General features: G+C 39.4%; 1 protein-coding gene and 1 pseudogene across 1 annotated transcript in view; one reads left to right on the forward strand and one right to left on the reverse strand.

Moving 5' to 3' along the window:
* Positions 1-24,841, reverse strand: part of Lrrc69 (leucine rich repeat containing 69) — a 117,342-nt gene that overhangs the window by 52,059 nt on the left and 40,442 nt on the right. Inside the window, exon 6 of the mRNA XM_059253882.1 lies at positions 468-569. Coding sequence (XP_059109865.1) covers positions 468-569 — 102 coding nt within the window. The remainder of the gene's footprint in view (positions 1-467; positions 570-24,841) is intronic.
* On the forward strand, positions 3,329-3,738 carry LOC131903353 (large ribosomal subunit protein eL27-like; annotated as a pseudogene).

Raw genomic sequence — 24,841 nt, forward strand, 5'->3', positions numbered from 1 at the left:
GAGAATCACGCTAACTCTGGGAGGACCTGTTGTTTTTATCTTTCCTGGTAGTAAAGAGTCCTTCAGTGTGCTTCCCTAGTCCTTCTTTTGATATCATTAACTAGTTTCACCAAATTGAACACAATGAGCTCCAGATTATATCTATGCACTCATTTGCAAAGGAGACAAGTGAAAATGGAACAAAAGCAATAAAGAGCCCACTAGCAGCAAAAAGATACTTAGAAGGCTAACATAAAAATAAATTTCTCTTTTCTTTTCATCCAACAAAAAATGTTCATTTCTCTGTGTTGAGTCAGTCTGAAAATCAGACAGATTACAATTTTTTTCTGTGAGCAAGACAAAAATTACATGAAGCATTCACATTCTTAATGGACCAGTGTTACATATTTGCTGAATTGTCAAGAATGCTTCACATCTTAAACCATGGATTTAATGTGAAGGTCCCTGCTTATGAGCTAAACTTTCACCCGTAGAGTCCAGATGTCTTTAGGTTGTTTAGCAGTAATTGGCCGCTTCAGGAAGAGTGGATTTCCCTCACAGTAGAACTCCCTCAGCTTTAGATTCTGAAACTGGTAAAAGAAAATATCTTTATTGCAAACAAGACAATAAACTTTACTTCTAAAGATTGATCATAATTTAGGATGTACATTCTATACTAGTATTTTAAGGATAAGAGATATTCTACTTGTTAGGGACATTCAGAGTTTTAACAATGGTATGAACAGCCATGACCTTAGAAGACACTGGTCTTACCTCCCATACTGAATAGCTAAGGAAGCCTGTTAGAGTCACAGAGTCAGTAGCAGAATAAGGTTAACTAAGTCAAATTGTGGAAATTTGTAAGTATGTGTTAGAAATGAAGCATAATGAAAACAATTCTAAAACATGCCATACTGAAAATATCAATGATTGCCTGAAAATCAATTCATGTTTAATGATCATGAGAGAAATATTGAAACCTCAAAATCTCTTTATAAACTACTATGAACAAGAAAAATAAAAATAGATGGCTGTGGCTGTGGCTCAGTAGTACAGGATTGCCTAGTGTGTGCAAAATTCCGAGACTGGACGCAATAAAATAACACAACATGAAGCAGTGGGAAAATGGACAGTTCACAGGAATACTTAATCTATGATGAAAATCCAAATCCTACTGGGATCTACCACTTAAACAGAAAACAACAAATACCACTGTGTCCATATTATGCTTAGCATGCCTCTGCTAGAACCTATAAAACTTCTGAGATAGCTGAAATCACCACGTAAGGAACTACTTCTCTGAAACTAAATTCTTAGGGGAAAAAAGACAGGAAAATACAAGCATATCTTAAGAGGTATGCTAGTAAATGGAAAGGCAGAGGAATGTGGGAGAAGAGAGGAGGGAAGAGGAGGAAGTGCTGAGCCCAGAGAAAAGGAAAGGACATGAGCGGAGGAGGAGAGCCATGATTAACAATGTGTGTGATTCTAAAGCATAAACACTCCTGCCACGGTGCCACAGCCGATTCAATTCACTGACTGTAGAGTTGGAAAGACAGGAAAAAATGAAAAATCAACTCTTTTGAGTCACAATAAGCTGGCCTAGTCATACCACAGCGTTTCACGAAATTTATGGAAGAATGAGAGATTTCTGTCATTTCAGCCAAGGAGTTGAAAGATAGCAATGATTAGCCAAATTAAAAATAATTGATTTAAGACATATTTCTGGGGCATTATGTTATTAGATTTTGAAATTTACAGTAAAGCTTATATAACATGTATGAGATTTTAAATGAAGAACTCAAGGCCACTTTGTATCATACCTAATCCTAGCCACACAACAGACATTCCAACCTCTACTTAGTTTCAAAAACTATCCATTTCAAAGGAGCTACCTTGATAGTTGGAGTCAATGTCAGTCAAGTCAGTGCTGAGTGTGAGAAATTGAGAAAGAGAATGTATTGGACCTGATTTTCTACACAACCATTGTGTTTTATTTCTTACTGTCCTAATAAATCCGTAATTGTACTTAAACTGTAGTCACTTTTAAAGAGGAGCTAGGAGAAGGCTCCATATGCAAAGTACTTGCCATATAAGCATGAGGACCTGTGTTTTGATTCTCAGCACTTGAACAAAAAAGCACGTATAGAAGCATACATCTGTAATCTCAGAGCAGGGCAAACAGATGGGAAAACCCTTCAACTCACAGTCGGTCTAGACTGAGTTGGTAAACTCCAGGTTTGGTGAGAGATCCTCTCTCAGAAGATACGATAGAGAGCAATGAGAATACCCATTGCTGACCTCTGACTTTCACATGCACGCATACATACATGTATAAATACACACATGCATAACATATACACATGTGAAGAAAACCTGATTCAAACATGAATATATATGCAAATAGCACTAAAATATGTAAACATTTTACATTTAATTTACACAGTTCAGGGGCTATATACTTGCTTCAATCTTGTCACTGTCAATCAAAAGTGATAACAGGTTCTCCAATTTGTTGTCCCATGACATATAATAGATTGACCATTCACAGAGATCCTCCCGCCTCTGTCTTCTGAGTGCTGGGACAAAAGGTGTGCACCACTAGGCCTAGCTAGAAAGAAGTTATTTTAATACAAAGAAAATTTAATAGCATGTGCCTTATAGGAGGAAAGTTTTATTAACCTAGAGTCATATAATCTCTCAATGTACATTAAGTATTCTTCCAAATAAACCCCTTTAGAGCCTCTTTGTTTAGAATTATTAAGTGTCTTCAGCCGTGCTTCTTCAGAGAACTAAATCTTTGGCTACCACAGTTACTCCACTAGGAAAATAGGGATTTTTACATTTTTAATAAGAAGGTTTGAGACCTGGGGAGATGGCCTGTAGTTAAGAGCATGTATTTTGCAGAAACCTGAATTCAGCTCCCAGCACCAAAGTCAGGCAGCTCACAACTGCATTACACTTGAGCCCTGGGGATCTGATAGCCTCTTCTGCACTATGAGGGCAACTGGACTCACATGTACATTTCCACACATATATACACATGCTTTTAAAAAAATAAGTAAACAGAAGAAATGTGGTGGCTGCGGGTGGCTGCGGGGAATGGCTCTATCTGTAAAGTGCCCACTATGCAGGCATGGGAAGCTAACTTTGGATCTGCAGCCAGGCTGATGGTATGCATCTCTAAACCCAGTGCTCAGAAACAGAGATAGGCATCCCTCTCAAGTTCACTGGCCAGCCAGCCTAGATTGGTGAGCTCTGGATTCAGTGACAGACTCTGTCTCAAAAAAACAAGATGAGAGAGATTAAGGAAGACACCCACTCTGCTGGGTACCGGCTCCTTGCTGTCAAAATGGGCAAGTTCATGAAACCCGGGAAAGTGGTGCTGGTCCTGACTAGATGCTACTCCAGACACAAAGCCGTCATTGTGAGAACATTAATGATGGCACCTCAGACCGCCCTTACAGCCATGCCCTGGTGGCTGGAATTGACCGCTATCCCTGAAAAGTGACAGCTGCCATGGGCAAGAAGAAAATCTCCAAGAGGTCAAATATCAAGTCCTTTGTGAAAGTTTATAACTACAATCACCTCATGCCCACAAGGTACTCTGTGGACATCCCCTTGGACAAAACTGTAGTCAACAAGGATGTCTTTAGAGACCTAGCCCTGAAACACAAGGCCAGGCAGGAGGCCAAGGTCAAGTTTGAGGAAAGATACAAGACAGGGAAGAACCAATGGTTTTTCCAGAAGCTTTGCTTTTAGGTATATTTTTGTTCCATCATTTAAAAAAAAAAAAAAGGAAGGTACCCAATGCCGACCTCAGGCCTCTACGCACACTTGCATATATGTGCTTTCGCATACATATGGACCCACAAACAGGTACACACAATGACATGAACACATACATTCTTCACATACATACACATCTATGGATAAGGAAAAGGACTATGTCAATAGATTAATATTGAGGGGGAAAGAGTTAAAAGAGAAATGATCAGAAGAACACAGAATGGTTGTTGAATGTTGCTATCTTTTCTTATGTTCTCCTTAGTGGTCCGACAAAAGGATGAGTAACAGCATTTATAAACATTTGAGGGCATGCACTACATAGTCAAAGGACCCAGACACAATCTCTTCACTTTTCTATTTGAAATAAAGTATAATATCATCTGCCAATACCAATAAGAAAGGAGGCAGGAAGAAAGTGATGAAGGCTGGAACCTTCAGGTTTGGAGAGAGGAGCCATGTAGAAACATGCAAACATATTATCCAGGATTACAAAGAGATACATTAGTGGTGGCCCATGTATGCAGAGCTGTGCACTTATTTTTAGTGCTGCTATCCCTAGTACACATTAGGAATTTGTGGTAAGGAAATACCAGAAAATAGGGGAAGGACAATATTGAATGTTCTAAAAAATAAAGGCTAGGACTGGTCTTATGTGGTCTAGACTGGTTGGAGAAAGAAACAATTCTACTGGACTGTGAGCAAAAGGAGAAAGAAGGATGCAGACAGCAAATTTCAATGTCCTCAATGAAAACACCCAGACACAAACAGGAAAAGCCTGAACACAAAAGAACAACAGTCAGACCTTATACTCAGTGTCAGCTCCCCAAATTTGATCAGGCTAAGGATGAAGGTAAAACTTAGAAGAGATTGAAGGTATGAAAAACTAGCTGATTTGGATCTGCAGGCAGCAGGAAGAGAAAGCTGCTAGGCTGGGCTTTGACTTTTAAAAACCTAAAAGCCCACCTCCAGTGACACACTTCCTCCAACACGGCCACACCTCCTAGTCCTTTCAAATAGTGCCACTCCCTAGTGACCAAGCATTCAAACCCATGAGCCTATGGGGGCCATTCTTATTCAAACCACCACACAGGGATTCAAGGAACTTTAAGATGTTTGTATCAACTACCTTCAGCAGTGGTCTCATACATCCGGTTCTCTGGGATGTGTAGATGAAAGTCCCATGAACACATGAAGCCTAGCTCATTCTTCTCCTAAACTTTGCTTTTCCCTTTCATCTTAACCCACATCAAATGTGTCTCTGTGTCCTATAAATGGATGCTTCTCAATACTTGGGAATTCTATCCTTTCTCTGAACTCCCTCACTATCTCTGCATACCCTCATCCTCCTCCCTGACCCAGCTACTCTCCAGACCTCAGCCTTGAAGGATGTTTCCTCTGGTGTAGATTATTAGAAAAGTAATCTGGAATTAGGACAAGCTTTTGTTCCTAAGCAGGTTTTTAAAATTAAAATACAATTATAATACAACCCTGGTTAAGATGTTCATGATTCCCTTTTATTCGGAGTATATTCAAAAGTCCTAACATGACATATTTGGCTCTCTTAGGCCTACTTCTCCAAAGTAACCTGGTGAGCACTCCTAATACTGAGGCTTTTGGAGATTTCACAGCAGCTCTGTCTTATTTCTTACGACTCAAAGTTGTATGTTCTAACTTAAATATGGACCATCTGTCTAAGACTAAAACATCACCTATCTGTGTTCCCCCAGCCTTCACTACATGTCCTTGCCCTATGAATAAATCAGTCCTATAAAGAGCAGGAACAATCACTGTTGAAAACTTTGCCTTTAAGAACTGTGTCTTAAATAACTATGTATTGCAAGCTCTAAAGTTAGTACCAAGTACACAGTAATTACTGATTACATGGTAATTTATTACTGATAGTCAGTAAACAGCCGATAAATAAATAAACATCAGAGAAATACAGCTCTACCCAGGCTTTCAAGATTTGCAAAGTCCTTCCCTAGGCTTGGTAAATTAATACCAGGATTCACACACAGCCACATGCCACAGCAACACTATGAATGGTCACCAAATCTACTGTCACTTCAGACTGGCCTGAAGTCACTGGGGGCTCAGCAAAGGGAGAGTGCAGAAACAGTCTCAGTGGAAATAGGAGAAAAGAAAGTTGAAGTTTCACACGGACTCAAAGATAGAAGTGATAAGTAATCTACGGTAAATTAATATGTACTCTTCAGACCATCTCAAAGCTCATGGGGCTATCTTGTAATAAAAATTGAATTTCTAAATAGACCCAGTTTAGAAAAGGATAAAATTTTAGTACAGGAACTGTGACATCCAAAAATTAGACCCAAGGAACAATTCTTTTTTAAAGAATGAGTAAGATTTAGCAGCTAATGGGAAACAAACACAGAATCATACACCTGATGTATATAATCCAAATTGTGGGGTGATTTGGCAGAAGGCATCATTTGTACATAAGAATCCCTCCAAAAAATCTATGCTAGAAGTTTCTCTCTCACACTCTCCATAACTAGTAGAGGAGAAAATTACTAGCAGAGAGTAATATAAAGTCTTAATTCTTCATATCTGCCAAATATATACTACAGGAGCGGATCCTGAGAGGGAATAAAGGGAGGAGGCTAAGAGCCAAACCTGGCAGAAAGGAGATACCTGGACTTGCAGGCTATAAACACACAGAGAGAGCAGGGAGAAGCCTTTTTTGAGACCAGAGAGATGCTGCTCAAAGTGCCTAAGCTCAGTTCCTCCCTGGCCTTCAATATCCTGGGCCTTGAAGGGCTCATAGTAATTTAACGTCGATTGCTTATCAATTCTATCTTTGAGTCCATGTGAAACCTCAGACTCTCCATGGTGTTTTCAGCAATCTCTCTAAATATCACTGTAGCAATAACTGACATCGAAGGGCTTGTTTGCATCACCCCCAGTCCCCATCACATGCCTGCTTTAGACCCCACTTTTGAACTACCTGAGAACTAATAGCTCTTCTCCCTCTCTGTCCTATGCACTCGCAAAGATACTCAGATCACCATTCCTTGCTCAGAACTATCTGGCAGCCACTCATGTCACTAGAAATCACTCAGTATGGCTTTCTGGCTGTTCCTATGTGGACCCTCAGCCCTCATGTTCTGTGCTTGCTTTTACTCTTGCCTTAATTCTCTCTCCCTCCACTCAGAAGCATTTCCCTCTTCTTGTGATACCTTGACCCCAACGTTACCCACTCCTTCAAGATAAGAACATATGGAATAAGGTCTTAGTGCTTTGCAAGAAGAAGTCTCTTTTTGTCCCCACGTGGGAAAACAAAACAAGATCTCACTAATCTGGCAAAGAACAAAGGCATCTTCTCCTATGGGTCTTAACCAAGGAAAATTACTCAAGAGACAGAGCAGCTGAAAGAGTAATGCACTGTAAGAACTAAAAGGATGCATTCTCTTTCTTGTCAAAATGGAAAGAACAAAACTGAGAGACTCCACTGCCATACTGAAAAAAAAAGATTAGGGAATCTCTTTGAAAAAGAAAAAAGGAAAAAGCCCAAAAGTTCTTACTGTGACAGAACAGCTCTTCCTGGAGGTCAACCAAAAGAAACACTGGGAATGAGAACAGATGTTTATGAATAAAATGTACATCTCAGATTTCAAAAGCATCCTCTATATTAACATAGTATGGTAGCTTACATCGTGTATCCAAATCTTCCAGCTCTCTGCCTTTTACTTCATCTGCCTTGACAACCTAAGCCTGGGTCATCCAGGCTGTCAGCCTTCCCTGTCTCTAACACGACTGAACAGGTGTTCTTTGCAGAGCTGTCCCTGGGAGCACACAGATTCTCCATAAATTCATCATTGCCACCCTGCAGGTGCCCTTAGTGGTCTCTGGAAAGCTGACTGTAGCCAACACGCCCTAAGCAACGCTGACTTTAATGACTCCCGATTCTTTTCCCAACTATGACCTACTTCTCCCCAGAGCCACGTTCTCTTTCCTCTTGATCTTCACCCAGAGTAACTTCATCCACACCTAGAACTGTCTCATGGAAATGACTGTGGCTCTACATCTTACAGCCAACTGTGCACTCAAACAGTCATTAGGGATGCATCAATTCACCAGTCCCAGATAGAAAACATGGTCTTTTTAGTGTTGGTCTTCTTGTGATGCTGTCTTCACCCATGGGAATCTCACACCACGAGTTACATCACTATGGTAATTTAAATGAGATACCCCTATAAGTCTCGGGTATCTGAATATTTGGTAACCAGTTGGTAGCTATTTGAGGAGAATAAAGAGGTGTGGCCTTGCTGGAGGAAGTATGTTGCTGAGGGTGGGCTTTGAGGTTTCAAAAGACATTTCAAGTAGGCTCTCTGCTGTTCCAGTTATCCGTCCGCAGGTCTGCCTGCCTACTGTCATGCTCCCCTACCATGATGGTGATGGACTCTTACCCCTCTCAAACTGGAAGCCCTAAATAAACTCTTCCTTCTGGAAGTTGCTATGGTCATGGTATTTTGTCACAGTAATAGAAAAGTAAATAATACAATCAGCGTTTCCAACTTTACCTATTAAACAGTTACTGAATGTGGCAGGTCTTTCTACCCTTACTGTGCCACATTAGAACAAGCTATCATTGCTTTCTGGATTCATTAAAGTCTTCAAAAATTCCACCTCATATGCCTCCTGACTCCATCTAGTGTATCTGCCACATGGAGGAAGGACAATTTTTATGAAGTACAAATCTATTACATCTCCTCCTGTTTAAAACCCTTTGAGATTTCTGTTGTCCTTGAGGTAAAGATAAAAAAAATACCCAACATACCATTCAGACTTTGCCACAGCTTCATCCCATCCAGTACACTGAATTCCATTTAGTGCCAGAGTATGCCCAGTCCTCCCAGCCTATAAGGCCTTGCCCCGGGCTGTTTCCTCTGTCTAGAACTTCTCTTTCCCTTCCACTAATCTTCAGTCTCAGTTTGTGTCACCACTTCCAGGAAGCCTTACCCAACCTGTCTAGTCAGCCCCTGACAGACCCGTGTCTTTGTCCGGGAATACACTGGTTTCGGTTTATAGGATCGTGATATTAGTTGTTTGGTTAATATCTGTTGCAATGCCACATTATGGCTTAGAGGGAGCAGAGACTCAGGCTGCTGCTTTACCAGTGCATGACTTGACATATAATGTAAAATGTGTGAATTAAAGAAGGGAGACTTGGGAGTCAATTGCCTTGTTTGAATGCCAGTTCCATACTTAGTACCTAGGAGAACTTGTGCTGTTTATCAATGAATAAATAAAATAATAAATAATTAATAATTAAGGAATTAATTAAATTAATTAATAAATTAATAAAAAATAAATATTAAAATAATAGGCTGCTTGTATGGTAAGTGTGATTATTAGGTAATATAATCTATGCAAAGCACTTAGAACAATTTCTGTGACAGAATAAATAAGCATAGTAAGGTAGTTAGCAAACATTCTAACTATTAGATCTACAGAAGAGATTCAGGACAGTCAACAAAACTACACAGAGAAACCTTGTCTCAAAAAAGATCAAAAAAAAATTTCAGCATGTATTATCTATTTTATATTTGTATTATAATAAAATGTAGTAGATATTTATACTAAATATCAATACTCCTTAAAACTTATACAAAATTCGCCGGGCAGTGGTGGCGCACACCTTTAATCCCAGCACTCGGGAGGCAGAGCCAGGCGGATCTCTGTGAGTTCGAGGCCAGCCTGGGCTACCAAGTGAGTTCCAGGAAAGGCACAAAGCTACACAGAGAAACCCTGTCTCGAAAAACCAAAAAAAAAAAAGACTTATACAAAATCCAAGCTAATAAATTTAATGATGCTCACAAAAGGATCTTTAATGACATAAAAGTTATGCTATAATATTCAATAAGGGGAGCAGTATGCAAAACTATTTTTAAAGGATCTATTTTAAAGGTATCTCATAAATATCAAAGCATAAATGTGTTAAAATGTTCATTGTAACAGTGCAGTTTCGTAGCCATTTGATATTTGTGTTATGGTTTTGGGTTATCTGAGGACTGAACTCAGGACCATACACATAATAGTCAAGAACTCTCCCACTGAGCTGTATCCTCAGCCCCATAGTTCCTTACATGATTTTACATTGTCCTACATTTTCCAAACTTTTCAATGCATTATTTTTATAATCAAAAGAAATACTTCCTCCTTCATTTTCATGTTAGAAAGTAGACCAAAAATGGGCCTGTTGGTATAAAAAAATAAACTTCCTCTGTAAACATCAACTCTCATTTTTTGTTTTGTTTTGTTTGATTTTGGTTTTTGGGTTTTGACGAGGGGGTTGTTTGTTTGCTTTGTTTTTTTATAAAAAGCCATCAATATTCTTTAAGTTAAAACTGGAGAGTAAAGCAAGATTCCTATTCGGGGGCCTCCACTAACTTTCTATAAAGTCTATATTCTGCCTTCCACAAGCTAGTTGTATTTTTTTTAATTTCCCTTCAGGACTGTCACAGCTAATTTGACACATGGTTCCACTCACTGACTTCTTTCTTCTACTGATCTCCCTATAGTAGTCCTCTTTCTATTGAGTCTTTGCATTATCTAGGCACATACTGTTTCTACATGCCCTGTTAGAGTGAGTCAACCCTCTAACCTCTACATGATAAAACAGCCATATTTGATATGTATTGTCTTTCTCTATGTAACTGTTCTGACCTACACAGCTAAAGCAACATACCCACTTTATCACCTAGTTCACACATCTATTATGTCACCTTCACCTGTGACTGTGTCTCTGGCATGTCTACATACCACAGACTATGATGAAATGTCTGTATTTATTCTAGAAAAGGGACTTAAGTAGTAAGAGAGGGAGAGAGACATCACTTCAACTCTGTCTTCTTTGGTATGAATTGTTTATATTCTACTTTTGAAAAGCTTCATTCTGTACATAATTTGATCAGTGATGACTCTTTAGTGATATACTTTGTTCCTACAAACTACTTTTTTGCTGACTAATTCATCTAAAAAACCTAGCAATTGCTTTTCTCCAGCTGTGCAATCAAAGTTTGCTTAGTCTTCCATCTTAACTCATTCTGTTCAGCACTTGAATCACTATAAAAATGCCTCATAACAATCATATTCTGATAGTATACCACTAAGACTTTGAAAACATTTCTTTGCCTACTTCCTAGTGAGTTTATTTCATTCATAACTTGGCAGCCAAACTGTTCGGTTTCAAGTGTGTTCCTCAGGGGTATTTTCCTTTCTTTCCTTTTCTTGTCCTTCTGCTTTTTACACAAAGATCTTAAAAATATCATTTGTTTTTTCTCTTGTCCTCTTTTTTCCCTTCATCATTTCTGCAATATCGTCCTCCAGTATAAAACTCTTTGGTCTCTCTGATTATTAAAACATCAGCACAAAGCATCTACCTGCTATGGACATTTTTACTTCTGCTAAACTCCCATTCTAAACATCATACATTCTCCCACTTCTTACTGTTCTCCCTTTCCTTCACTTCCCATAAGTGTTTGCTCTGTCAGTCTATAAAGCTCACAAAACATGTGAGAACACATTCTGTGCTGTGAGGGCGATGTGGAGAGTGTGTGCGGAATATCCACTCTTTCCTATCCCTACTTTAAGAGATTCTAATCTAAGAGCTTCTAATCTTCCTCCTTTCACTAAGTGCTAGACGTGACTTGTTTCTAATGAATAAAATATTGCACCAGCAATGTGGACAACTTGAGACATTAAGCCACTGCACTTCCTCCTAGGCTTCTCATTCTTAGATCACTTACTCTGAAGGAAGCCAACTGCCATGAAGTGAGGACATTTAGGCAGTACACGTGGTAACAGACTTAGGTTTTGTGCCAAAAACTTTGTGAGTGCACCATCTTGGAAACAGATCCTCTAGCCCCAGGCAAGTCTTGAGATGACTGCAGTCCAGATGACTTGATTCCAGCTCATGGGAAACTACTTAAAAACACACAGCTGACTCCTCTCAACTTTGTAGTCAGCAGACCTTGGCTGAAATACTCCACATGTTCAGCTTTATGCAGCTACATCCTCTGGCACATCATCTCACAGTCATAAATAACTAATAGAGAGAACATCTTTTACTAAGCAAATTAACAAACATGCTGATAACTCCCAACATCTACGAAGAATAGGGCTCTAAGTTAAAAAACAAAACAATTGTAAAGTGGAATGACATTGAAGACTGAGTTCTGCCTTCCACGGCTTACCGCTGAGTCAAACCTAACACAATGTGAAGATCTGGAACTTTACTGAACACATGGCATTGTAATGTCCCAAATTACATTTTAATATTACCTCATCATCCCTAGCAATTAAGGAAATGTAAATTGAAACAACTTTGAGATTTCATCTCACCACAGTCAAAATGGAAAAGATCAACAGAACAACTGACACCAAATGCTTGTGAGGTTCTAGGGAAAGAGGAGCCCTTGTTCACTGTTGTTAGGAATGCAAATTGGTACAGCCACTCTGGAAATCAGTATGGAGAATCTTCAAAAACATAAAAATAAATCTAACCAATACCTAGGTATACCACCCAAGATTTGGCATCCTACTGCATAGATATTTATTCACAATATTCACTGATGCCCTATTCACAATAGCCAAGAAATGAAAACAATCTAGATGCCCTTCAATAGAGGAATAGATACTAAAAATGTGGTACACATACACAATAGAGTACTACTGATCTGTAAATAAAAATTAAATTATAAAATTTGCAGGTAAATGGATGGATCTAGAAAAGATTATATTAAGTACGATAGCCCAGTCCCAGAAAGATAAACACTGCATGTCCTCTCTAATATAAAATTCCTAGCTCCAAATCTTCAGATGTGAGTGTACAGCATAGAGTAACCACAGAAAACAGGAAAACATGTGGGGTGCTTGAAAGGGAAATAACAGGATAGAGGTAATATGGAAACCCAGAGAGAGAGCTTCTGCTGGAGAGGAAAGGGATGAGGGACAAACAACACCCTTGGCCTGACCATAGACTTACAAAAACCCCAGTATCAGACATGAGAAACTTCCTTTCAAGTAGTTGATCAGAATAGTTCAGTGGCTTCCAAAACAATATAGACTACTGATGCAGCCCTTAGTTGCCTCTCAGTGGCTGAAGACAAGCCCCTGTTGCTGAAGATACAGCACGCTTAGGACACAGGTCGCAGATGAGTCAAGCTTTATCTAACCTATAAACCTCTTTCCTACTGTCTAGCTTCCATGGTACTAGATATAGTGCTGCAAGCTTCCAAGGGAAGGAAACAAAAGTCCTTCTCAGCTGCAATACCTATGAACCCAAACAACGACTGTAGGGTGCATTAAGTGGCATTCGAATGCTGGCGGTAACCAACAGCTGTCTAATTGAACTTAAGGCCCACTCAACAGGAGGGAAATCATGCTTGGTACAGAAAGCTAGCAAACTTACTTGGGGCTAGTGATGTCATGATCCTTAGAAAAGAGTCCCCTACCACCTAGTTTGTTAGACCAACATAATCCCTTACTACATTCTAAATCTTATCCGTGTACCCACAGAAAAGTTTTTCTTTACAGCAAATGGAGATCATCACAGAAAACCACGACTGGACACAATGCTGAGATCAACGGATCCAGCCCCAGTAGATACACCAACATCACAGCTCCCTCCATCTGTGGTTCAAGGAATATTACAGAAGAGAGGACAGAAGGAAAAGCCAGAATACCAAGAAGTCAGCTGTGAAACAGTCTCTCCTAGAAATGGCTGCATGAACAAGACTGGAAAAATAGGCAATAGCAATGGGCATGTTAACATGAAAGGGGAAAAATGATGTGGATTCTCACCCCCAACCAAAGAACACAAGCAGCTATCAACTGCTGGAAAAATGAGAATTAGCCTCTCCAAGGACTGAACCCCTTATTAGTTACCCAATACAAAGTGTCCAGCACTGAACCTATCTATACACATACAAACAACCGAAACAAACTCAGCAGGCTGTGTTCATATATTTGTGCATACATTTGCCTCTCTCTCTCTCTCTCTCTCTCTCTCTCTCTCTCTCTCTCTCTCTCTCTTTCTTTCTCTCTCTCTCTCTGTGTGTGTGTGTGTGTGTGTGTGTGTGTATGTGTGTTTAACAATAGTAATCAAAGAAAAATAGTTATCAGTTTGATAGTGGGTGACACATAGGAGGGATTGACGGGGGGGGGGGGAAGGGAAGAAGAAAAGTGATGTAATTCTATTTTAATTTAAATGTATAAAAGAATAAAGTTTATAATTTTTTAGTTTTAAAATTCAATTTTAAAAAATTCTAATTATTATAACTCCAGATATAGCAGAAGTTTAAGCATAAGATGTATTCAAAACATATTGGCCAAAAAATAGTTACCAAAATATATTATTTATCAATAATAATAGCAGTAAATGTCTAGAGGCAAAAAATCAAAGTAGATGACAAGTTGTACACCTAAGGAAGTGTGCTTGCTAGACAAAGGACAGAATGAAGGTAGAGAAGAGCGTAATGATTCAATGCACCGTGAGCGGTGAAGCACTATGCTTTGGGACAGTATCTTGAAGTGGAGTAGGCCTGAATTCTAACCCTAGATTTCCTGATCCTCCAGGAAAACAGGACTATATTCTATTTACAGGTACTGGATATGAGATCTGCATGAGTCACAAAAGCTCTACGTTTATATGGGAAAGTGCTTCATCTGAATCTTAAAAACAAGGGAAGAAAATATATCCTGGGGAATGAAAATTGTGATCTTCTAGCTATCTGAAATTGTAGTTATCTCTAACCCCAGAGACTGCATCTCAGAACTACTTCTGGAATGGCCTTGGTTCCTAGCAGTCTCAATTAGGAAAATGTCTCCTGAGGTGTTTGGTTCCGGATTAACCTTATATAATGGGAAGTGGCTTAACTATCCAATCTCAAATGTCTGAAAACATTAACTCACAAGTTTTCTAAATGTTCCATAAAATGTAAAAGTGACATCTGAAGATACTGTTGGTAAACATTTTTTCAGGGATTGATGATATCTCTACTAAGAATATCTAAATATTGAGCACCCACCCCAGTCCCAGTCTTATCATGCAAATGGCAGAGAAACAAAAGGCTAATTCTCTACTTACCAAAATATTTGCCTCAGTTTTATAGACAGATGGCTCATGACTTAACAGTGGTTCAAATGAAGATTTTTTTTCAATGTATAATGGTATAAAAGCACACCATAGCCATTCTGTTTTTCATTTTTAGTACAATATTAAATCAATTATATGATTTATTTTAAATTATAAAATAGGTTTTGTGATATATAAGTTGACCATTTGTAGGCTTAAATTCGTGTTTTGAATACATCTCTGATAGGCTACTTAAAGATTTAATGTTTGGTAGTTTGGGATAATAAATGTAGTTTTGACTTCTGCTACTTGGTCCCATGGTGAGTTGATCATGACGTAACCCCATTGTAAATTGAGCAACATCTGTGTTAACTCTGTAGTCAGCAAAATCAGAAACATTCTCCTTTTGTTGCACCGACCTTAAATTTTGTCCTTCTATTAGACGGAAAGCCATCTAAGTTAGAGAGAACAAAAATAACCCAGACAGAGCAAGTCACTGGCTGCCAAAACTGTTGGATTTAAGTGGCCTGGGGAAAGGAGGGGTCAATGGTTTCTTGTGACCTTTCAGCTTGCAAACAGAAATAAAATAGGTCCCTAGTCCTGAACTCCTTTAAGCCCATTTTACTCCTCCAGCCATTACACTTCCTCACTTTTTTGTTAGATCACAGAAACATAATGACGTCATGGAACAATGAAGGGTGATGGGAAACAGAAAAACCTTTCATGTTAGAAGACAGCAAAGCCTGCAGTGTTTGCAAATAGGTGGGAATTCAAAGAGAAAGCAATACAGATTTTTAACCTGTGATTCTTCTGCTAGAAACTACAGACCATTTAATTCTCACTTTAATTCTCCTCCTTCCTGTATATTGTGGTTCTGTAAAGAAAAAATGAGATGAACTAGAAAATTCACGTGTCTCTCAATACTGGACAAAATTAAGTGTTGTTAGAGCATTGCTAAAATTGGTTTAAAATGCTATTTGTAAATGATAAGTTCTTATACATATTTTTTAGGTTGTTCAGCTTCCTATAAATGAGCGAGGACATTAGAGATGGGGGCATTTTAACTCCTTAATTAACAACTATTAAACACTCTCTTGCTGCTCAAACTGCCTTGAGCAAAATACTACCAGCCTAAGAGCCAGCTGGATTACCATGATGCCAGTAGCAGCCATCTCAAACATTTCACGGACACCTTGAGAAACCTAAACAAAGATTACAGTTGGTTACCTTGGCTCCGGAAGGCACAGCCTCAGCCTGGGCTGTTTGAAACAGTTTGTACAAGGCTCTTTGTTATCACAAGTCTTGGTAAATGAGTTCTCCCTTAGCCAGAAGGGTGGCCCTTCCCCTGGTCAAGGGACTACAGTGACTGAGGGTAAGAAACAAGATCATGATTGGTCCAAAACACGTGATAATGGCTATGATTGCAGCTAAGAGAACAAAGATATGACTAGACCAAGTAAGTGGCTGTAGTTGGTCTAAAATGAACACCTGCCATTTGTCTAAACATCTGGCTGCTGCTTACTTAGTTGCCTGAGAGACACTGTCCTGTGCTGAGTTCTCCATCATGCTGCAACATCCAGCTTCAAGGTCTTTCCTGGCTCTTTCACAATACTGGTTTGAGCTGGTAGTAGGAAGGCAGAAGCAACCAAGACAGTAGACAGTTCTAGCAAAAATAACTAGCCAGTGGCAAGCTGCTGGATCTTTACCCTCAACTTCCCCACCACAAAACGAAACAAAACAAAAACCACTGGTGGTGTGAGTGCTTGACACCTTAAAAAGCTGCAGACAAGCTTTGCTTAAGAGATTGAAATCCAGCTTAGGATATTTAGTTTAGCCTTGGGCTTCCAAATGGCCCAGCACTGTTGCTCGTGTTTGCTTTCTGAGTCCTAAGTGTTGATTGGGGGCACTGCTGCTTGATAACTGGCAAGCCTGTCCAGCAGCCAGCACTTCTGCCTCAGTGATCCCAGCGAAGCACAACACAGAGTTTCTGAGCAGTCTGCAGGAGTCAAAACTCTTACGCAACATCAGACATCCCAACTAACACTGAAAGTCATTCCCCTGCAGCAGCCACTATACTGTGGACGTTGAAGAAGCAGCTGGGCAGCTGAGAGCAGGGAAGGAGGAGGGTAGGGAGTAAGCTGACAAAGGGCTAAAGGGAGCCAGAGAAGAAAATGTGCAGGCCCTGGTTGCCAAGAGACCCAGAGAGCCGTCAAGTCTTCATGGCTAATGGGCTCAGTCCTCCAGATGGGAGTTGTGACATTAGTTACTGCCAAAGACCAAGGGTCTCAATAGAGGATGCCTTCATGGGGACTGTAATGGAGGCTGCCACTTGCTGATGCTTCCACTGGCCTGCTGCCCCTGCTCACTGCTGTCAAACACTGAAAAAAAAAAAAAAAAAGGAAGAGGGCTAGAAGCTGACATTTGAAGTGTCTAGCCTACCCATGTTTTTTTTTTTTTCTTTTGACTTTTAAATATCTTTGAGAGTGAAACCTATATTCTAAGTGTGACATAATACCACTGGAGTCCTTTGAGCAGAGGCATGTGGCATGGGATCTGATACGCTCTAAAGGACCTCCCTAGATGTTCTTTGGAGATAAACACTAGTCACATGTCTGTGTATTTCCTTTTATTCAGCACAATATTTCTTTGATGAATCTGCTCTGGGCTTTCATGTATAACTTCTTAACATTTTGTGATTCTCCTTAGGACACGATTATCTCATGGTATTTTTTTTTCATCTATCAATTGTAAAGGCCAAGGAAGCTGTGCTATATTCAGGCAGATGCTTTTAATCCAGTAGTGCCAAGGCAGAAGCAGGAGTTCAAGGTCAAACTCAGCTCTATAATTAATTCAAGACCAATGTGGGATACATGTGACTCTACTCAATAGAAAATAAAAATAAATTAATTATACCCTTAGCCAATCTCCTGAAGCCAAATTCCTCTGACCTCCTCCCAACCTCTAAACTCAGATGCTCACCTAGGCACCTGTAGGGTGACACCACTCCACTCCCCCACCTGCAGCCTGAACTGACACAACAAGACTTTGATTCTTGAGCCAAATGAAATAAATCCTAGCCTGGTTACAAACTCTGATTTGGCCATTTAGAGTCAAAAGGCCTGGCCTAAACATATATATTTTTAAGAATTTTAACCAGGAAATATGAAAATAATTTTTCATTTAGTTCTGGAAGCTGGCATAGAAAAGCTCTTATGTCAGGAACTAGAAAGTCTACAGTGAGCCATGTGCACATTAAGCGATAAGGAAACAAAAATTATACACAATGGAAGAATTTAGAATATACCTAGGTATATCACTAACATAACAAATGACCATAACTGAGAATTCCCAAACCTCTTTAAACTGAGAACCACTTCTTAACTCCAGGAAACCTGAGCTCTGGCTGGCCTCATCATATTTCCAAGTCAAATCCTCATGAGATTTCTTTTTCATTCATTTTATCTATCTATCTATCTATCTATCTATCTATCTATCTATCTATCTACCTATCTAATTGAAAATAGTTTTTGTTTTTGTTTTTGTTTTTTTAATCAGAGAGGCTTCCTGGCAACTGATGGGAGCGGATGCAGAGACCCACACCCAAACATTAGGTGTGGAATCCTGCATAAGAGCGGGAGGAAAGATTGTAGGAGCCAGAGGGGTGAAGGACACTAGGAGAACATGGCCACAGAATCAACTAAGCAGGTCTCATAGGGGCTCACAGATACTGAAGTGGCAATCACAGAGCCTGAATGGGTCTGCACCAGGTCCCCTACATACATTCTGTGGTTCCTTAGTTTGGGGTTTTTGTGGGACTCTTAACAGTGGGAGTGGTGGTGTCTGACTCTTTTGCCTGCTCTTAGAACCTTTTTCCTCCTACTGAGTTGTCTCATCCAGCCTTGATATGAAGGTTTGTGCCTAGTCTTATTGCATCTTGTTATACCACATTTGGTTGATATCACTGGGAGGCCTGCTCTTTTTTGAAGGGAAATGGAGAAGCAGTGGATCAGGGAGAGAGGGGAGGTGGGGGAATACTGTGAGGAATGGAGGGAGGAGAGGGAAGGGAGGGAGAGGAAGCTATAGTTGGGAAATATTAGATGAGAGAAGAATAAGTTTTTTTAAATGCATATATCTTTAACCTGCCCCCCCCCAAAAAAAGTAAATAGTTTTTTTCATACATTATAGTCTGACTACAGTTTCCCTTCCCCCAATTCCTCCAACTCCTCGAAAATCCTCCCCACCTCCCATCCCATCAGATTCCACACCTTCCTGTCTGTCCTTAGAAAACAAACAAGTAACTTCACTCTGACTGGGAATCAGGTAGGCTAATTCCAGAACTTCAACTCTTCCTCTTCTCCTCAAAATCCATTCCTCCAGTTTCATCCCCAGCTCAGAAGCCTCTCCTTTCTCTCCATGCCATTTCCAGTGGATCACACTTACCATCCAAACTCCCTTCCCATTCATCCCATTATCCCAGCCTCCAAATCCAGAAGGCACTCCCTGGGAACTCCCATGTCACTCTGGCCCAGGAAGCAGCTACCCTAACTACAGATCTTCACTGCTCCCTCTTCTCTAAATCCAATCCCCTAGTCTCACCCTCAACTCTGTAGCAGACCACCTGCAGCGGACTCTCCTGCTCATCTCTGTCCCCATCTCCGGAGGCTTACATAGATATCCAACCATCCTCCCAACTTATCCTGTTATCCCAGCCCCCAACTTCAGCAGATCTTCCCTGGGAACACTCCAGCCAAGAAGGCCAGAGAAGAAAATGGGCCAGTGAAGCAGGGGGTTGATCTTCAGATGCTCACTCCCCCTCCTCCCCTCTTCATCCTTAGTTCAGAAAAGAAAGTTCCCTCGGCACACAATAATCAAAACACTAAGTGCACACATCAAAAAAGAATATTAAAAGCTACAAGGGGAAAAGACTAAGTAATATATAAAGGCAGACCTATTAGAGTAACACCTGGTTTCTCAGTGGAGACTCTAAAAGCCAGAAGGGCCTGAATAGATGTTCTATAAACTCTAAGAGATCACAGATGCCAGCCCAGACTACTATACCCAGCAAAAATTTTGATCACAACCGATGGAGAAAATAAGACATTCCATGACAAAAAGAAAAAAAAAAAGCAACATCTTAAACAAATCCAGCCCTACATAATGTGCTAGAAAGAAAACTCCAACCTAAAGAGGTGAACCACACCTAAAAAATTACAGGAAATGAATAATCCCAAGCCAGCAATTCAAAAGAGAAGAAACACACACACATACACAGAGAGAGAGAGAGAGAGAGAGAGAGAGAGAGAGAGAGAGAGAGAGAGAGAGAGAGAGCACAAAATAACAGGAATCTACAAACACTGCTCATCATCAATCTATTCAACTTCAGTGGTCTCCATTCTCCAGTAAAAAAAAAAAAAAAAAATGGAGAGATCTCATAGTAGTAACGTAACAGCACACCTGAAAGCTCTAGAATAAAAAGAAGAAACCACAACTAAAAGGAGTAGACAGCAGGAAATAATTAAACTCAGGGCTGAAATCAATAAAATAGAAACAAACAAACAAAAACACTACAAAGAATCAATGAAAAAAGAGTTGGTTCTTTAAGAAAATCAACAAGATAGACAAACCCTTATCCAAACTCACTAAGGCAGAAAGAGAAAATCCAAATTAACAAAATTAGAAATGAAAAGGAGACATAACCACAGACTCCAAGAAAATCCAGAGAATCATAAGGACAAACTTTAAAAACCTATACGCCACCAAATTGGAAAATCTGAAAAAAAAAAAAAGACAATTTTCTAGATAGGTACCAGTTAACCAGTTAGCAAAGTTAAATCAAGATCAGATAAACAATTTAAACAGACCTATAACACCTAGCGAAGTAGACATAGTAATTAAAAGTCTCCAAACTGGGCTGGAGAGATAGCCACGAACAACTTTAAAAATAAAAAAGTCTCCAAACCAAAAAACAAAAAAACCAAAAAAAAACCCCAGAGCCAGATAGTTTTAGTGCAGAATTCTACCAGACTTTCAAAGAGAATTCATGCCAATACTCCTCAAATTATCCCACAAATTAGAAATAGAAGGAACATTGCCCAATTCATTTTACAAGGTCACAATTACCCTGACACCCAAACTACAAAGAAAGAGAATTACAGACCAATTTCCCTTATGAACATAGATGCAAAAATTCTCAATAAAATACTTGCAAATCAAATCCAAGAATATCGAAAAGATCATCCACCAAGATCAAACAGGTTTTATCCCAGAGATGCCAGGATGGTTTAGTATACAAAAATCATTAAATGTAATCCACTATGTAAACAAATAAAAACAAAAACCATACAATCATCTCATTAGATACAGAAAAGGACTTTGACAAAACCCAATACCCCTTCATGATAAAAGTCCTAGAGAGATTAAGGACATAAGGGTTATATATACCTTATAATAAACAAAATACACTTAGTTTGCAGCAAGTCTATAGTCAAAGTCAACTTCAATAGAAAGAAACTCAAAGCAACACCACTAAAATTAGGAACAAAACAAGGTGGTCCATTCTTTCCATGATTATTGAATGCAGTACTTGAAGAACACAGTATTGTTAGAGCAATAAGACAATCAAAGGAGATCAAGTGGATACAAACTGGAGAGAAAGGAGTCAAAGTATCATAACTTGCAGACATTATAATAGTATACATAAGTGACCCTAGAAATTCCACCAGAAAACTCCTACAGCTGATAAACACATTCAGGAAAGTAGATGAATACAAAATTAATTCACAAATACTGATACCCTTCCTATACACAAAAGACAAACAGTACCTTTTACAATAGCCTCAAATAATATAAAATATGTTGGGGTAACTAACCAAGCAAGTGAAAGACTTATGTGATAAAATCATTAAGACACTGAAGAAAGAAATTAAAGAAGACATCAGAAGATGGAAGAATCGCCTATGCTCATTGATTGGTAGGGTTAGTAAAAATGGTCATCCTACCAAAAGCAATCTGTAGATTCAATGCAATCCCATCAAAATTCCAACACAATTCCTTACAGATCTTAAAAGGAGAATATACAGCTTTACATGGAAACACACACAAAAAAGAAAAACAAATAGCTAAAGCACTCCTGAATAATAATTTTTAAAAAAGGGGGGGTTGGGGATTTATCTCAGTGGTAGAGCACTTGCCTAGCAGCAAGGCCCTGGGTTCGATCCTCAGCTTAAAAAAAAAAAAAAAAAAAAAAAAAAAAAAAAAAAAAAACTGCTAGTGGTATCACCATCCCTGATCTCAAATTGTACTACAGTGCTATAGTAATAAAAGCAGCATGGTACAGGGGAAAACTAAAAATTTTAAAAAGAGACATGTCAATCAGTGAAATCAAATCAAAGACCCTGGCATATTCACATACTTATGGACACCTAAATTTTGATAAAGAAGCCAGAAATATATACTAAAAAAAAAGTACAGCATCTTGGGTAGTAGTCAAACAGGATTGCTGCATGTAGACTAACCCAAATAAATCCATATTTATCACCCTGCACAAAATTCAATTCCAAATGGATCAAAGACATCAGCATAAAATCAGATATACTGAATCTGACAGCAGAGAAAATGGGGAATAGCCTTGAACTCATTGACACAAGAAAGACTTTCTGGCCAGGTGGTGGTGCATGCTTTTAATCCCAGCACTTGGGAGGCAGAGCCAGGCGGATCTCTGTGAGTTCGAGGCCAGCCTGTTCTACAGAGCGAGATCCAGGACAGGCACCAAAACTACACAGGGAAAGCCTGTCTCAAAAAACCAAAAAAAAAAAAAAAAAGACTTTCTGAACAGAACACCATTAGCACAGGCACGAAGAACAACAATCAATAAATATGACCTCAAGAAACTGAAAAGCTTCTGTAAGGCAAAGGACAACATCAACAACATCAACATTCAATGCAGCAGCCAACAAAATAGGAAAAGATGTCTACTAACTCCACATCTGATAGAAGGCTAATGACCAAAATATATATATATATATATATATATATATATATATATATATATATATATATAAACTCAAGAAGCTAGATATCATGAAAACAAATAACCCAATTTAAAAATGAGGTAAAGATCTAAACAGAGAATTCTCAAAAGAGGAAACAAAATTGGCTGAGAAACACTTAAATTAATATTCAACATCGCAACTCATCAGGGAAATGCAAATCAAAACTACTCTGAGACTTTATTTTATACCCATCAGAAAGACTAGGATCATATATAACAAGTGACAACTCATGCTGGCAAGGATGTGGATTAAGGAGAACGTTTGTTTATTGCTGGTGGGAATGCAAACTGGTAAAGACATTATGGAAATCAATATGGCAGTTCTGCAGGAAGATGGGAATCAATCTACCTCAAAATACAGCTATATCACTCTTGGGCATATATACAAAGATTACTTAATCCTGCCACAGAGACTCTTGCTCAACCATATTCACTACTGCTCTATTCATAATAGCCAGAAATTGGAAACAACCTAGAGATGTTCCTCAACAGATGAATAGATAAAGAAAATGTTGTACATTTACATAATGGAACAGTACTCAGCTGTTAAAAAAAATGCTATCATGAAATTTGCAGGTAAATGGATAAAACTAGAAAGAAATCATCCTAAGTGAGGTAACTCAAACCCAGAAAGACAAATATAGTGTGTATTCACTTATATGTGGATATTAGCTGTTGAGTAAATGATAACCAAGCTACAATTCATAGATGTTAGGTATAAAGTAAGGGACTCGAAAAGTGGGGATAGATCTCATTAGAAAAGGTAAATAGAATACACAGTCATAGACAGACCAGGAAGGGGACCTGGAAAAGGAGGGTCAGGGTGAGAGAGGAGAAGGAGATGATGGAGGGAATATGGGTAGACACAGCTAAAATTAATGCCATTTGAGGGTAGTATGGAAACTCAATACAGTAGGAGCTTCCTAAAATAGATACATATATGAAGAGGATCTAAATGAAATTGCCAAATAATGGGGGAGACAGAGGCCCAACTAGACATCTCTCTTCACCAAATGAAGCTTCTAGTACCAGGATGGGTTGCATCTAATTGAGTTGTTGGCCAAAGGTGTTTCATGAGAACCCCCAAACAATCCAGCTGTTGCCAAGGCTAAAGGTTGTTCTCCATAACCTGACAGTAAGGCCCCATTGCTGAAGACAATACCTACACAACTTACTGAACATGAAGTTGAGCCTGTGCCTACATAGAGCCTTTGACCCCTATGTGTCAGTGTCTTTTGTACAAGGTAGTCTGCACACTATCAAAGAAGAAACATTAACACCAGCCCAGTCACAAACCCTTGGTCTACAATGGTGCCTACCTGCATGATATGCTGCTAGTGCAATGGTGGTACAAAATTTATGGGAGTAACCAACTACTGTCTGACTTGACTGAAGACCCACTCTACAAGATGGAAAACATATCCAACACTGCTTGGATGACCAAGAACCTGAGACTAGCCCAGGGACCTAGGGTAAAACCAAATAATACTGCTCTAAAAAATGAAAATGAAATGTTGTGATAAAATGATTCCTAATGACATTCCCTATACTCATTGACCAGGCCTTGCTCAGCCATCATCAGAGAAGCTTCCTCTTAAAACAGACGGTAATAAATACAGAGACCCACAGCCAGACATACAGAGAAGGAGAGATCACTCAGCCCTGTATGAGATGCCTCTGTAGTGGGTAGCCATTCCAGCTTTGACCTGGAAGTTCCAACCCCCACTGAGGCTTCGGTAATGATCACGCCTACAAGGCAGGGCTGAGAGTGGATGCTGAAGACCCGAGATCCAGATGCACTGGCTCTCTTGGTTCCTGGACCCTGGACACTGGAGGTAGACCGAGCAGAGTTCTCCAGAGAACACTGCCGGACTGTGCCACACCTTTCCCAGACCCTGCAAACTACCTATCCCTTCACTTCTCCAGGG

This window comes from Peromyscus eremicus, chromosome 2 (genome assembly GCF_949786415.1).
Source record: "Peromyscus eremicus chromosome 2, PerEre_H2_v1, whole genome shotgun sequence".
Classification (NCBI taxonomy): domain Eukaryota; kingdom Metazoa; phylum Chordata; class Mammalia; order Rodentia; family Cricetidae; genus Peromyscus; species Peromyscus eremicus.